The sequence below is a fragment of the Colletotrichum jinshuiense genome, chromosome 10 (genome assembly GCF_051148585.1).
Source record: "Colletotrichum jinshuiense chromosome 10, complete sequence".
Classification (NCBI taxonomy): Eukaryota; Fungi; Ascomycota; class Sordariomycetes; order Glomerellales; family Glomerellaceae; genus Colletotrichum; species Colletotrichum jinshuiense.
The window spans coordinates 65,071-80,015 of record NC_139303.1 but is presented as its reverse complement, the minus strand read 5'-3'; the positions used below and the strand labels follow the sequence as shown (position 1 = coordinate 80,015).

At 50.1% G+C, this 14,945-nt stretch overlaps 4 protein-coding genes across 4 annotated transcripts; 1 reads left to right on the top strand and 3 right to left on the bottom strand.

Moving 5' to 3' along the window:
• Positions 1-1,112: 1,112 nt before the first annotated feature.
• On the bottom strand, positions 1,113-2,018 carry EsH8_X_000021 (uncharacterized protein; the record flags this gene model as incomplete). The annotated part of the gene is made up of 1 exon (XM_083274109.1): positions 1,113-2,018. One exon carries the CDS (start codon positions 2,016-2,018, stop codon positions 1,113-1,115), a length of 906 nt encoding a protein of 301 aa, XP_083119501.1.
• A 1,021-nt stretch (positions 2,019-3,039) lies between these two features.
• EsH8_X_000020 (uncharacterized protein) lies at positions 3,040-3,818 on the bottom strand (the record flags this gene model as incomplete). Its single annotated transcript, XM_083274108.1, has 3 exons — positions 3,040-3,342; positions 3,402-3,725; positions 3,780-3,818. 3 exons carry the CDS (start codon positions 3,816-3,818, stop codon positions 3,040-3,042), a joined length of 666 nt encoding a protein of 221 aa, XP_083119500.1.
• A 2,782-nt stretch (positions 3,819-6,600) lies between these two features.
• On the top strand, positions 6,601-9,810 carry EsH8_X_000019 (DUF3433 domain-containing protein; the record flags this gene model as incomplete). The annotated part of the gene is made up of 1 exon (XM_083274107.1): positions 6,601-9,810. The coding sequence occupies one exon, from the start codon at positions 6,601-6,603 to the stop codon at positions 9,808-9,810; it is 3,210 nt and encodes a 1,069-aa protein (XP_083119499.1).
• Positions 9,811-12,496: 2,686 nt separating this feature from the next.
• EsH8_X_000018 (uncharacterized protein) lies at positions 12,497-13,355 on the bottom strand (the record flags this gene model as incomplete). Its single annotated transcript, XM_083274106.1, has 2 exons — positions 12,497-12,833; positions 12,898-13,355. The coding sequence occupies 2 exons, from the start codon at positions 13,353-13,355 to the stop codon at positions 12,497-12,499; spliced, it is 795 nt and encodes a 264-aa protein (XP_083119498.1).
• Between the last annotated feature and the right edge of the window lie 1,590 nt (positions 13,356-14,945).

Sequence of the window (14,945 nt, the reverse complement as noted above, 5' to 3'; positions counted from 1 at the left end):
CCGTACGAGAGCCATTAATTGCTTCGGGGAAGGGGTCACACGAGTTGCTGGGATTGTACGTCCCTTCACAATGATTAGGTAATTAAACCCAACTTTCTCCGAGCCGAACTCGGCCGGCAGGTGGGTCTTCAAAGGAGCTGAAGCCGGGTAGAGTCGAAGCGAGCAGGTGCAGACTCTGTGGACCAGCCAGTTCATCGGCTCAACAACCAAAGTCCTCGGGGTCTACCAGATCGTGTGCGTCCTGCAATACCTCAAGAAGTGGATGTAAGAGAAGTACTGGCCGTGATATTAGAGAGGCCGTTCTTCAGCTCCCGGCGGATGCCGTAGGCCACGACGGGTCATGAAGCGCGTAGTCCGTTGCATTGCGAACTGAAAAAATGCTCATCGCTGCCGCGCGATGCCGCGAGATGCCGTGCAACCCGAACATCATCACCGGAGCCTACGCCTCGAAAAGTGAGATTAACGAGGTGTAGTGGCTCAACATGCACCAAGATGCACCAAGAGCCCAAGGTCATATAGGTGGCCTTGAGAAATCTCACCAAGCCTTGCCTTCGGCCTTTCTCTGGGTGCTGTTGGGCCTCGGCGTAGCGATGAGAGCCGAGTTTTGCCAGGTTTGTAACTCTTTTACGGGCCCAAGCTCCATCCATCTTTAATACATCCCACGGATCAGAAGAAAGGCAACCTACCACGAGCGCCTGTCATTCTTGGGTAGTGACCGCTTCCAATATGTCTGCAACACTCCCAAAACAAGGCTCAAATACTCACAAACACTATTCATAGGCGAAAGATGATTCAAATAACAACACTTAGTCTACATGCCGAAACAGAAACCCGAATGTGCCCATCAATCTTTCATCAACGGAGTTGCCAATGGAGCGTCTCGATACCTGAAGTAAAATACGTGCAAGTTCCTCCCCGGGAATGTGGCCTTCCCTTCCTCACCGACTCGCTCTTATGAAGACATCGTGTCGTGAAATGTGCCATGGCCTCCCAAGTAAAGTCCATCATTCTTAGAAACCCTCCAAAATGAAGTCATTGGTGCAGGGCACAATGCAAAGTACCTTGGGATATGCTGTTGCCTCATGGAATGCATTTTCCTCAACAAGGCCGCGTCAGTAGAGTGTGTATGTGTCACAGCAGGTGCAGTTGGCGTCAATGACTCTGGCCCGAACTCCCTTCTTGGTGTTGAGAATTTCCAGATACGGCTGACCGATCTCCCTGAGGCCTGCGTAGAGCTTGATGCCTCTCTTCTCCAGGGCATGATACACGGAGGCGAAATCCGGGCCATGGGCCTGAGCCCATGCAGCCAGATCGGGGAACACCCTGGGGTCGATCGCGCGGAGTCCACCATGGCAGACGGGTTCGTTCAAGTCGGGGTAAAAGGATCCAAACCACAGAGTGATCTCTCTCAGGTTCGGAAGAGCCGCGAGGGCGGCGACAGAGTCGGCGTTGGTCTTGGAGAGGTAGGATGCGATGGGGATGAAGATGCGCTTGATGGATCGAGTCAATACATCGCCCTGCGGGGTGGGAAGCATGATGGCCTGTCTGAACCGAAGCTCTTGCTCGCGAAGCATTAGGCTGCTGGTGCCGCAGACGGGGATAAATCGATCAATGTCCGGGCGAATCCACGCGTCGCAGGCCAGTCTCTTTCCATCCTTGCCCATCATTGGAGCCCTAGGTAGTGCTCTATTGACGGCGGCGCGGGTCCGGCGGTTGAGCTGCGAGGGAATGAGGGTACGAGTGTAGCGGGTCATCTGGGACATCGACTGCTTGGGCTTGAAAATGGTGACCACTTCCTCCGTGACGACGAGCTTGAGCGATACGCCGTGATTGTAGTCGATTTTCCAGGTGGTGGACGTCTCCCAGCCCGTGGCGTCTGCGATGATAAAGTCGATGATATTGAGGAAGACATCGTGGGGGATCGAGGCTGGGCCCGCCTTTCCTTTAGGCGTTTCACGAAGGGGCATGGGGGCCGGCACCTTCTTTGGGGTGAAGGAATAGATCTTGATGTCGTCCATGGCTTCTCGATGGACTCAGAATAGAACCCTTAACGGTTGAATGAGGTGGTAGAGTAAGAGCTGATGAACTGCTGGATCCAAAGAAAAGTCAGGGCGAGAGGAGATGAGAAAGAGAAAAAGGCGTATTGATCAGGTTGAGCCTTGAAAGAGATGAAGAAATAAGAGAGGGAGCTGCATTGAATATTGCGGTTAGATTCTGTAATCAGAGAGGTTGAAAGTGGGGTCGAGTTGAAGGTGAAGTCGAGTTGAAGGTGAGGTTGAGCGATTGTAAACAACAAAGCCCCCCAGGTTGAGTCATGTGTAAGGTGTGAACAAGGTGAATCTGTAAATATTGTCGATGTGTCCTGTCTTTTCTTCAGTTGGTAAACCTGTTCTTTTTTTCGTTTTCTAACACAGGGTTTACCATAGTCTTGATCTGGGAATCGATTGGAAAGACGATGAAAGACTTTCAGCGGAAAAGCTAGAAATTTCATGCAATTCATGCAAACAGAGGCCAGTACCAATTCTAGCTTCATCTGTCGTAAAATCATAGCTTATCATTACTTTCAATTCTTCCAACAAGCAGCAGATAGTCGAAACCTATTGCACACGCCAACATTGGCCTTCACGACACAAACTTCCCTCAGGGCCATCGGACTCCATCAACCAACACTATCTACTCCACGTTCGCTTAACCACTTGACAGCCATCCAGTCATCTAGCCGTCTTCGGAGTCGCCACTGTCCGTTTTCAGTCGGGAATCGTAGACAAGGCTTGTCCCACAGCCTTGCTCAAATGTTCGGTTCCCATCATCACGGCACTAGTAAAAATATTGCTTAAATGGTTTGCAGCGGCGCCCGCAACATGAGTCTTCACACTTACCCACAATGGTCAATCTCTCATGGGAAGTCAGTAAGAAGATACATCGCTATTCTCGTTTTCAAATAATCTCTGCCTCCTCTGCACCATGCTTCTCGTCGTCCGTGGCGTCCTCTTGATGAATAGTCTATAAAGAGACAGAAGGAAGCCAAACTAATTGGCATCAGCCCTGGTTGGGGAGTTTCAGGGCCGCTGTCCGGCCCCCTAGCTGATTCCAATACACTTTGAGAATGACCGGGCTGTTGGTCTCGACGTAGGCTTCCGTGACATCAGAATCCTCCCTAGACCCGACCCAGGAAACGTTGAGGGTAACGGTCTTCCCTTTCTTTCCGGTGGACCTGTGTGAATTGATGCCGAGGATATGCCACTGGTCCTGGAGACCAGGGCCGAGGACGGCTCGGTGGTTTGTGCGCGCAGTATAGCGCTCCCAAAGAAGAGGAGCGTCAGTTTGAATGACGCACTCGGGCTACCAGGTCACACTGAATTTGGAAGCGTCCACATTCCAAATACATTGGAAAAAGATACGGGTAGGTTCCTCGGTGTCAAAATCATGGTCGACGATGTTGATAATCTCCATGATTGCTTCGTGAGGCACTCCATGTTGTTGTCGACTTCGACTTCTTCGTCATCGGCTTCTCGTGCTTCTCTGGTAGATGAGCCGATGTCATCCTCGGTGTCGCGAATTCGAAATCGGCAAAAAATGGAAATGGCAGCATCTATGAATTTGGATGACACCTCTTCACGGGGAGTATGGCCGTTGGACACGTCCTCCAGCTGCGTCTGCTCGGGTGGCGTGATGGCCCCATGCGAGGTGTTGTCGAATGCGATGTCGTCAGATCCGGTATCTTTCTAGGCCACGTCGTCTTGTACGGGTTCCAAACGGAGGTCGTCATATTGGGTGACGTCGGGCCCCGCATCCTCGTTGGGTTCGAGGACAGGCATATCTGCGAATAGCTCTCCGAGCTCGGTGCCATCGATAGTCCCGGCCACAGGTTCTTCGTCCGAAGATGTGGCATGACCGGAATTGTCGAGATTGTTGTCTGAAGATCTGGCTGCAAAAGAGGACCCAAAAGATTAGTAGGACGGTCCAGAGCCCTTAGTTTTAGAGAAGGGAAGAATACTCGATATGGCGGCAGCCCTCGACGAAGGAGCTCATGGGCTCTCGAAACTGCACTGATCCGTCGCGCACAGAAGATTTTGTCAGGAAGTGATGACTGCGTTTACGATTTGACGGAAGAAGAGTTGCGAGGCATTGTTTGAGATTCGCCGGGGCGGCAGCAGCGTCTTGTCTGGTGTTAGCCGTCTGTGAGCGCAATCCGGCGGCAGGAAGGTGGAGGCGGGACCGGGGCCGGGGCTGGGACCGTTGGTGCAATAAGCGCTCCCGATAAGAGATTGATTACCTAAACCGTGGATAACACTGCCGAAATGTGTACGTACGATGAAGACAACGGGATTTTTTCTTTCTTTTCCTTTCTTTTTTTGACAGCGGACATTGGATCCTCAATGCCAATAATTTTGAGTTTTTCAATATTCACTTGAGCGTTAATTAATGAATTCAAAGGTTACGGGCTGAATGATCTCAGGCCCTACAACCTCAGTCCTCCACTCATACGCCGAGGTCAACCAGCTGCACTGAGCTTCGTTTGCCCTTCGGAGGATGCTTCATCTACCGCGATCCTCGCAAGCAAAACTCAGCCACAAATTGCCAGAAACTGTGACCAGGAAATATTTCTCACCGTCATCTCCGTGTGACTTGTCGAGGGTATTTTTGACAACCGGGGGGGGGGGGGGGGGGGGGGGGAGACCGCTGAAGCCGTCCTCGTCAAGCAGTATACGTACGAGTTGGTTCATTTTCTCGAGATTTCAACGCCTTGAAACGTCTTGACCAATTCGAGAAGTTCCCAGCTTGGTCACTAAAGAAGTATGAGTTGGCGTAGCTCCGGCGTGGTCTATTCAAGGTCCATGAATTTGGCGGCGGCCCCCCGCCCATGCGTCTTTTCGGCTGCGAGGCAACCCACTCAGCATTTGTGTCATTATATTGAAGCATGCAGTCACCAGAATCAGTCCTGATGCAGGCCGCGAGGAGCATGATGGCCGACTTCGACATCATCTTGAGCGCAGCTTCCACCATGGTTACCTACCTAACGATTTTCGCTCTGCATCCTTTCACCTTTGGACCGATGCCGGCCGTAGCCGTTCCATCGCACATTGCAAATGTCTGGTTGTGAATTCGTGCTCCCGCAGTATGGAGCGTTTCCATATTGTACATTCGTAACCCGTACTGCGTAACCTGTGATGCTATCCGACATGCCCAACCCAGCAAGATCCGACTCCTCACTTATTTGGGTTGGACCAAATCGTTGTCATTTCATTGAAATCCTGTTACACCGACTAGGTAGAATGTTCGGGATCGTTAGCCTTCTTAACAGTTAACAAGGCCCACCAAATCACCAAACGGCACAAAAAAACTCCGAGGAGTTTGACCGCGAAAAGTTCTTAGATATTAATTCTTCGTTGAATGGAGATATCGCAGCAGAGTTGAACTATGCATATGGGCATTGCGGCGTTAGAACAAACTGAAGTGGTGATGAAACTCGGGTAACGAATTCTACACTGTTGCCTGGCAGCCTGCTGGTAGCTGTCCATTGAGTGGCATTTATTCAAAGGCCCTGTTATTATCGCTAGCTCTGGTAGGCCAGCCGTTGGCCTTAAAATCTGACATGCATGGCCAAGCGCCAGCTGAAGGGCTATCCGGCTCTAATGCAAGGCTCCTAGGGTTTGAAACTTGTCTTAGTTTAGGAATGCCATTCATTGGTCAGTTAATCTATGAGCCACATAATTATTCTATTTAGGTTGACAGAGAGGAAAGTATTTCCTCGGCTGTGACCACAAGTCGGCGCCCTGCAGACTTGCGTTTAGAGACCATCTATTTTTTACGAGTTTTCAAGGATCGGGCCCCCCTTTTTTATTTATTTTTATTTTTTATTTTTTCTAGCCATCACTAGCCGGATGACTCATTCTGCTCGAACTTGCTACCTAAGATTCTGATCATTACTATTCAAACAAAGCCTTGCGGCGACTGAGGGGGATAAGCCTCTAGGGAACCGGAACAGGCCTCAACCACCCTCACTGAAATGGCGCCGCATAACACAGACCCGCGAAGGGGGGCGACCAGAGCGAATGACTACTTCATGGGAACATATGGCCAACCGCCGAGTCCGGAGTACGCATCAGATGATGGAAACTATATGGACCCTGCCGAAACTCCTATGGACGTCCGTCCGACCCCGGACAGCCACCGCGGGCTCTTGAGCGACCCCGCTGTCGGCCCCGAAAAGAGCAGTATTCAATTGAGAGATGCGAGATGGCGTCCCACTTGGCTCCGGCCCATCATCCTGTTGACCTTCCTCGGTTTATTTGTTTTCCTTGCTACTGTTCTTCCCGTGATGCTTTGGTACTCTCGGAAACATGACGGGCTTTTCCGAACTCAGCAGAGTCTTGTCTACTTATGGCGGTTTGGTCCAACAGCGAGTAAGTCGACCGCTCCCAACTGTGGATGAAAGTTGCGCTCTGACGACGATCGTATTTCCCAGTTCTGACCATCGTATTGTCTTTATGGGCCAGAGTCGATTTCCAAGTTACCAGATATATGCCTTGGATTGTCGAAAATCGCTCACGTAAGCTTGGGAAGGACGTGGACATATACGATCTCGATTACACTGCCATGCTGTCGCCCGTAGTTATTTTCCAGTCATTGAAAAGGGGACATTACTTTGTCTTCTTGGCTGCCATCGCAACCTTAGTCTTGAAGATCCAGATAATTCTTGCGCCGTCTCTCTACAGCTTAGCCGTCATTAGGATCGCAGAGCCAGTCCAAGTCCAACTTCTCGACTCATTCAATAGGACTGCTCCGCCGCAACAGTACACAGACGGCAGTGCGTATTACATGGCGAAAGCCCTTGACAACTTCGACATGCGTTTTCCCTTTGGCGTTACTGAAAACTTGTCGTATCAGACCTTCAAGTTTGGTAATGGCACTGCGCGAGGGACGATCAGTAACCCGTTGATGGTTGTTGTCGACGGTTACTTCTCCAAGATGGAATGCTTAAAGATGGAGGATTACACTGCTTCCGAGCCAACTGTCACTAATATCAACTACCACACCTTCGACGTTGATCTCACGTTTCCTGGCTGCGGTACGCGCGTACCAGTCAAAAGCGACCGGATCTTGTGGAACAAGAACAGAACAGAGCGCGGAGACATCACTGGCAACTGGGTGGTTAACACGACTTCCGCAAAGCCTTGCCCCAACCTGCCCCAGCAGAACAACCAGTCATTGTATTATGCGGCCAGATTTGGCCCCTCTGCCAAGAACTCGTCCCAACCAGCTTTTATCGACGTGGCGGCCGTGCTTTGCACATCAACTGACTGGGTTTCCAAGGTCCAAGTGGTTGATGACGGTATCAATCCGATTGTCACAGTCCTGCATGACCAAGCCAAGACACCAGTCAACTCGGATCTCTGGACAATGCTCAACTGGGCCATGCCCGAATCAGGCGGCCTCTGGGGCAATACGGCCACTGGCCAGGTTGCAGGGCCGGTCGCTGCCCTTGCACAGTTCAAGGGCGAATCTTTGGGAACGGGATTGAACGTTTCGAACCCCGAGCTATACACCAACGAGATGCTAGAACACGCAGTCGTAGCTATATCTCAAGCTTTTGGTCCTTTGCTAGGGCATTATCGCCTCCGGGTAGATGACAAGTCTCAACCGGCGACCACAGGCTCCAGAACCGATAATATCCACAGACTCGTCGTTAACAAATGGGTTTGTTTGTCAATGGCAGCTCTTTTTGCGCTTGTTAGCATCATGGTTGGTTTTATCCTACTTCGATATACCGCCCGAACTGCCATTTGGCATAGGGATCCAGCGACCATCCTGGGCAACATGATTTTCTTCAAGGAACATCCGGACGTCTCGAATCGCGTCGCTTACCGCACTCTCTCCTCCAAGGATGATTCGACAGATTGGAGTAGTTGCGAGTTCACACCTTTGGTCTTGAGAAGCTGGGCACGGGGTTTATCAGCGATTCTTACGCTCGCCGTAATTGCTGGGCTTCTATATACGCTCAAAGTCTCAGAAACATCAGACGGCCTCGCAACAGTGAGCGACGAAGGCTACCTCCACCTATTATGGACTTCATGTCCAGCGATAGTCATGCTGGGCGTCGCGTTGTATACCAGCTGTTGCGCATCCGCTTACAAAGGCTTGGCAACCCTCTCTTGCCTCTCCTCGCGCTCGTGTAACGCAAAAGATCTGGACGTGTCGCTGTTGGATATGCTTGGATTCCGGGCTCTCTACCATTCCCTCGGAAAACGGGTATGGGCAGTCACACTATCTCAACTTCTCGCGATCATCTGTGCCGTCTTGACAACACTTATATCCGTCATTTTCACGGTCGACACTATTCCCGAGTCAAAGACGATTCAGCTCCAACAGGAAACTTGGTTCGGCTCAACAGAAATTGGAAGAGGTCTGGAGGGATTGGCTGTTTCCCGGAGCAATCGACAAATCGTCGGCAGCCTTGTCTCTCGTCAGGGCGAAGCTTTTCTGGCCTACCCGAAAAACACGTACGATGACCTTGTGTTCCCTGTTCTCGGAGGGGTCGAAGATGCTGCTGCCCCGCAGAACACGACGATTACAGTCACAGTTCCAACTGCGAAGCTTCATCCCGTCACCTGCGCCAGAGTACCTGCGACTGACTACAATATTAACATCACCAACTGGACAGAGGAGACTACCTACTACAAGGCCGACATCACCCAACTCTTCAGCTGCCCAAACGGATCTCGGGCACAGATATTTGGCAGTCTAGACATGGGCACTGCGACGCATCGTTTGGGTCGTTCATACGTTGCGGAGATTTTACCATCCCCGCAAAACATCAATGCCATCAATGGGGCTTGTAAACTAGGCGTCAACACAAGCACTTACGAGTATGCGTCATGGAGATTCCAGACCTATGCTTGGGGAGAGTACTCAAAGGAAAAGAACGACTTTACACATTTTTCGATATGGAACTGCAACTACACGTGGGTCGAAACAGCGACTGAGGTCCATCTCACCGCCAATCAAGGAGGCTACATACTAGACCCGGAAAGACCTCCTCAGCCCGAATTGTCGACGATAAAGTCTTGGAGCCCTACCTTGGATGTACCGCATGTGACCGACGAGTTCATCAATCGCGGAATCTACGATGCTTTCCCCAGGCTCACCATCGCCGACTCCCTTGCCGGAGGCATTGATGACCAGTTCAAGGTGCTGATTGAGCCATTCGGACAACTTCCGCTGGAAGCGATAGGCGACTCGACCCAAGACGACAAGGTCTTACAGGGTCTGCAGCACAACTATGGCCTCGTTGCAGCTCAGCTTGTAAACATTGAAAATCGCTACAGGCTGAACGAGAGTTCGAGGAACAGGCCGCCCCCGGCCGGTGGCCTTCCAGCATTGAATGCGATCATCAGTGACAACGGTCGACGCAGACTGGTCCAGAACCCGCAAATCACTTACATCTTAGTCGGAGTTCTGGGAGTCGTGACTTTGGCAAACATCTGGGCGCTGTTTTCGGCTGCAACTCACCGTAGAAGCTGGCTGTTTGACATGGATGTCAAGGGCCTGGCCCCTGATGGGTTTCACAGTATGGCTAACATGGGCACTCTACTCCGAGGCTCGAATGCGTCAGATTACTTACCCGAGAACACTGAGCTGTTGTCTTCGAAGGAGCTCCACGGCCAGATATCGGATCTGAGATTTCGACTGGGATGGTTCCAAAGAGCACCTAGTCAAGACAGACTGTTTACCATTGGGGTAGCAGAAACCAGTGACTTCCAGTACTTGGGCAGTAGGTCGCGAAGTGTTAAGATTGTGGAGATTTAAGAATGAATGTAATTTACTTCCCATCAGGCGAATTAATTACAGCAGATCTTGTCAAACTGGCACTCGCACGGATGAGGTCGTGAAAAATCATGAATGGCTGCTGCTTTTGAAATAGATTTTACAGTCTGGGCTTGTTTAAGGGCTTTGAGTAATCATTAGCCTCATGTGTATGTCCCGGAATAATGAGACTCACGACAGCTCAGGTTCCACATCCAAAGTATCGCCACCGGCAGGCAACTTGTGCCATTCTGCTGCTTTCGTTGTCGTCTTTTTTCGCTATGCTGTTGAGTTACCTCGGTACAGTTTTTAAAGGTCTTGTCAAATATTTGGTGCGCGCCGCTAGATCGCATCCTCTTGCTAATGGTTACACCCATGAACACGAATCGCTGCATGAACTGAAAACTAGCTCAGCCATATATATCAAAGACAGCCTGCGTTGGGGATTTGTGCTCTCCTGCAGCTAACAACGGCCACCACTTTCGGCAAATACCACCATGCACCCGGAAAGTCTTCCCGCCACTAATAAGAACCGTGCAATTCATTCCCTGGTCGTTTTCGTGTGACATACGTACTGGTTGGCCCACGTTACAACGTAAAAGCGCGCTACTTGCAAGCTATAATGCGTGGCTTGTCACATCACGCAAACTTATTGGGCGTACGACATCACTGATCAGGCTACTTTCAAAAACAGTGACAATCTTTGGGTCCTTATTCGATGGCAAACCTGCGCCGAAATGCATACTGCAAACCTAACATCACATTTGACACTTCCTGATTCATTTCGCTGTCGTCTGAAGGCGGCACTGGTCCGCTAGCGGCTGGTCAAAAGTTGGGTCGTCGGCCTCCTGCATCAACGAGATGCCTCCAACCAAACATGCCCGTTAGGCGACTGCATGTTCCATCAAATTCCACCAAACACACGGCTTTGTCAAGCATGCAGTGTGGCTCCCTCTCCTATTGTATGTTTCACCTGGGGTTGAACACTGACATCACGCAGTGGGCCGAGGCCTATCTGCTATATTTCATTCGATATTTACACTCTCAAGTTAGCACCCTCCTACGCTGGCCCGTGTCACAGGCCTGAAGTAGCCCCGCAGCCTCACTGCTTATTTCCTCGAAGATGACCTTGTTCAGGATCTATTTAACACGCCCTTGGCGAGGAAGCAAAGCGCTGCAAAGCCTGCAAAAATCAGATAGTGCAACAACAACTACGGTCAGATATGCCTGGTACCGTTCAATTTTTGTAATGCAGTGTATGCTATATCAACCCCACAAGAGACATTGTTTGAATCTCGTAGCTAACGCAGATCAATAGCCCACGACCGTGATACATCAATCAGCTTCCTCAGCCTCGCTGGTGAACTCCGGAACAGGATATATGAGCTGGTATTATTGCAGCAAGAGCCAATTGATCCTTGGTTTGATATCACCCAAGAACAAAAGCTTACATCTGGTTTGCTCCGGGCGAACAAGACCGTCTATAGCGAAGCCTGCTCCGTATTTTACGGCCAGAATCGCTTCGATTTCACCAATGCCACGCCCGAAAGTGTAGCTTTGTTTTTTAAACAAATCGGGAGCAACAATGCAAGCTACATTCGACATATCTTGATCGAATTTCCAGCTTTCTCTGTGGAACCTGATGATATCACACTTGAGGACGGCAGTATTAGCATCCTCGCGGGCATTCGAAGTAGCTGCGTCAACTTACAGGCGCTTACGACATCCCTACATAGCACAAATTCCATGGAATTACGGCTTGACAGCCTAGACAACCTTAAGGTTGCTGCTAAGGCGCTAGCGCGGATCGATACTCGCTTTAAAGCTATTTTATCTGTAAAAGAGATTAGTGTCGAGTTATTTGAGGACGGCCCAGGCAATCATATCAGGAGCATAATGGAGAGTTACGGATGGACAATTCACACAACAGAATACGTGGAAGAGGAGGACTGGGAAAGAAGTTTTAGTGATTTTGACGCTGATGAGCATGAGTATGACTATGGCAGTGCTGGCGATGATTATGACATTGACAATGATAGTGACTTCTGGAGAAGAGCGGCGGACTGAGTTCATAGGATCTACCCGACTGGTCGGTGAAGGCCTTACTCTGCGATGTCCTTGTTCAAGAAATGGTCTCCAGACAGCTTCTGGTAATCAATCAATCTCCTGAGAGTGATGTTTGCCATCTTGTGATTGAATAGGGCCTCATTGATGGCCTAAGGACTAGCTACCCTGCCCTTTCTACCTGGGCATCACGAGACTTTCCATGTATACAATGACATCGATCATGCTTTCGCAGTTAGCAGCTTTGGTTACGTAACACCTGGCTCCGGAGTGTGACAGGGGCCAAAATGTGCTGCGTCGTTAACAATACAGCAAGAAAGGAGTCTCGCTATAGCCGAAGCAGAGGATATTTGGTCACAAAGGGAGTCAACAGCGTAGGTTCACGAGGAAACGCGTCGAAGTAGTGGACGTAAATCGAGGGCCCACTCGCTTATTAACCTTATTTACTAAGTTGTAGTGAGAAAGCTTTACCTAATGCAACTAGAGGTTCTAATCTACTACGCAACATGGGGGTGGGCCGGCCTTACAGCTGATATGACCAATCCCTAACGAGCGTTTGATTCTACAAATGTACTGGAAATGCCCAGAAACAGGAAACCGCAGCGTCCTCGTCTTGGTATTTGGGCTAGACAAGAACCCACTTTCCATCTTTTTCATGCAGCATACCTCCCACACCTGCAGGCATCAGCTGGCGGTTGTCTTTTTCCAAAAGAGGTTCGCCGTTCGCAACGCGGCACTCCAACGTAGCCTTCTCCTCAGAATTGATGGCAAAGAGTAACGGCAATGTAGAACTCTTGACGATATCAATATCAGCCGTTGCCGTGTCAATGATGATAGTGATTAGGAGGAGGATGGATAAAAACACCTGCCCGCCTAGCAGTGCTAGCCATGGCCAGCGAACTTGTAAATATACCTCGCTCCGTGAAGTTGTGCCGTTGACATTGGAGTCATCGCTGAGAAGTCTGTAGGTCGGAACGTTAGGCATCTAAAGGCCGGTACTAGCCTGATGAGAGATAAGCCACTCACGAGTTCGTAAGACCATTGGCAGTATTGCCTGCTATCCCGTTTACGGCTACCCACCACGGCATCTGGGCCTCTTCTGCCGATATCGTTCTATTCTCTTTGGAGGCCTGTTTGGAATTTGTTTCTTTGATCTCTATGGTTGCCTGGAGGTGCATTTCACTACCCGACATCCCCCGGAAAGGTTCGGCGTTTTGTCTCTTGGTGTAGCCAGTCATGATAGTGTTTAAAATCTTTGGCAGTGTGTATTCGTCCTTCACAAAGTTGTACACATCGTTGCCATCAAGTGAAGATATGGCATGGTATGCTGGACCGAACTTGCTGTCAATTATCTCAGTGCGTGGAGACGCTCGTTTCACAGCAATTACGTTGTCTACCACCGTTGCGTTGTACGTTTTGATGCACCAGTAGAAAGAAACCTCTATCGCCTGCGGAGCATCAGTGTTGGAACCGGTCCAATACATGGCGAAATAAGTCCAGATGCTGGCGTTTCCCAGCTGTGTGTGAGATATGCTAGCCCCCTCACTGATCATGGCAGTTTCGGCGCCATTACCAAAGTATCTACCGCCAGCGAGTCTCATTGAAACACCATTTGGCAGCGTTACATTGCTAAGTGCGAGAGTTCGCCGTTCAGATTCGAATGGCGCTGAATTGTTGAGGAGATGGGTTACATCTGCCAAAAGTGTCAACGCACTAATCGAGGGATGGAACATAGATAGTTTTCCATGCATGGAGAGTTGCTTCACCTACTGCTTATCTCATGACAAATAGCAAGTGTACTATACGGAGGAAACGTGCAATTTGATGAACGGCATTGAGGTTGCCGAAACGGTAGAAATTCAGTCGCTCGCATATTGAGGCCTTGTGCAACACCTCTGGCAACGGCTGGCTCATGGTCTGCTTAGTTGTCAGTACGAACTTGATCAGAGCCGCCTACTTCGAAGCAACGGAAACCCTGGATATGGCTGAATAGATGACGACTTACACATAGCCCACTCAGGATTATCGAGAGCCCAGCTTTCATTTAGTCTCCAAGCAACTGCATTGCCATCCCCTGTAGTTACTTTGTCTTTCGATGGGTATGTGACTGCAGACTGTGTAAAAGGTGATGTCAGGATTGTCGAACTGAGTAAAACAGCTGCCAAGATTCCGACCAGCCTGTATTGATGTTAATAACACTCGTAAATACAATGGAACACACAACATACCATCCCTTTGTCCGGGTAAGAAGGTTGAGACTTCCCCAAGGTCCTTTTGAAGCTTGGTTGAAAATCTCAAAATCGTTTAAGGGACGTGGCCTTTTAAACCAAATCCACTTAGCCTGCGCCAGGCCCTCTGTAACTGGGACGATGAAAGCAATCCGAGAGATAGTCGACAGGAAGGCGATAACAGTATTGAGAGTAATACCAGAAGGCCAGTTTGATAGAGGCTTTCCGTCGGACTTGCGCAGTATTACCACTAAGGTGATAAAAGCTACTATGCCGAGTGCACAAGAGAGGAACTCCTGCCACCAACCATCAACTATGCGCCATGTAGATTCTTGCCACCCGCCTCGTCTCGCGTTACCCCTGCGCTTCTCTGTCATCGCCTCTTCGGAACGCGTTTCCGCGCCTGAACCTTGACGCCGAGGATCCGGATGGCGAAAGGCCATTTCATCTACCCCAGGCGCACTGCCACTCTCCTTTGTGTGGTTCGTTGGTACCACTACATTGTCTGAGTATTGATCTCGGTCAACTAGCAGGGGCTCTCTTGCTGGCTCGAATGGAAGACAAGGTTCGTTATCTGGAGTTCCTTGACTCGGGTGGATAGGCTTCCGCTTGACTTGATGCATAACGACATTATCGAATTGTTCGGCGTCCATAGTACATCGACGAGACCTTCCGCAAAAAGAAAAAAATTGTCGTGCAAATCAGTCATAGACCGAGGGAATCGGGAACACGAGTGTTTGTATTCTCCCGGAATTGGTATGTCTACTGGGATTAATTTGTATTTGCTAGGTATTCTTGTGTGGCTCAGGGGTCCCGAAGCGCAACAGCGCCACCGCCCGACAGCTT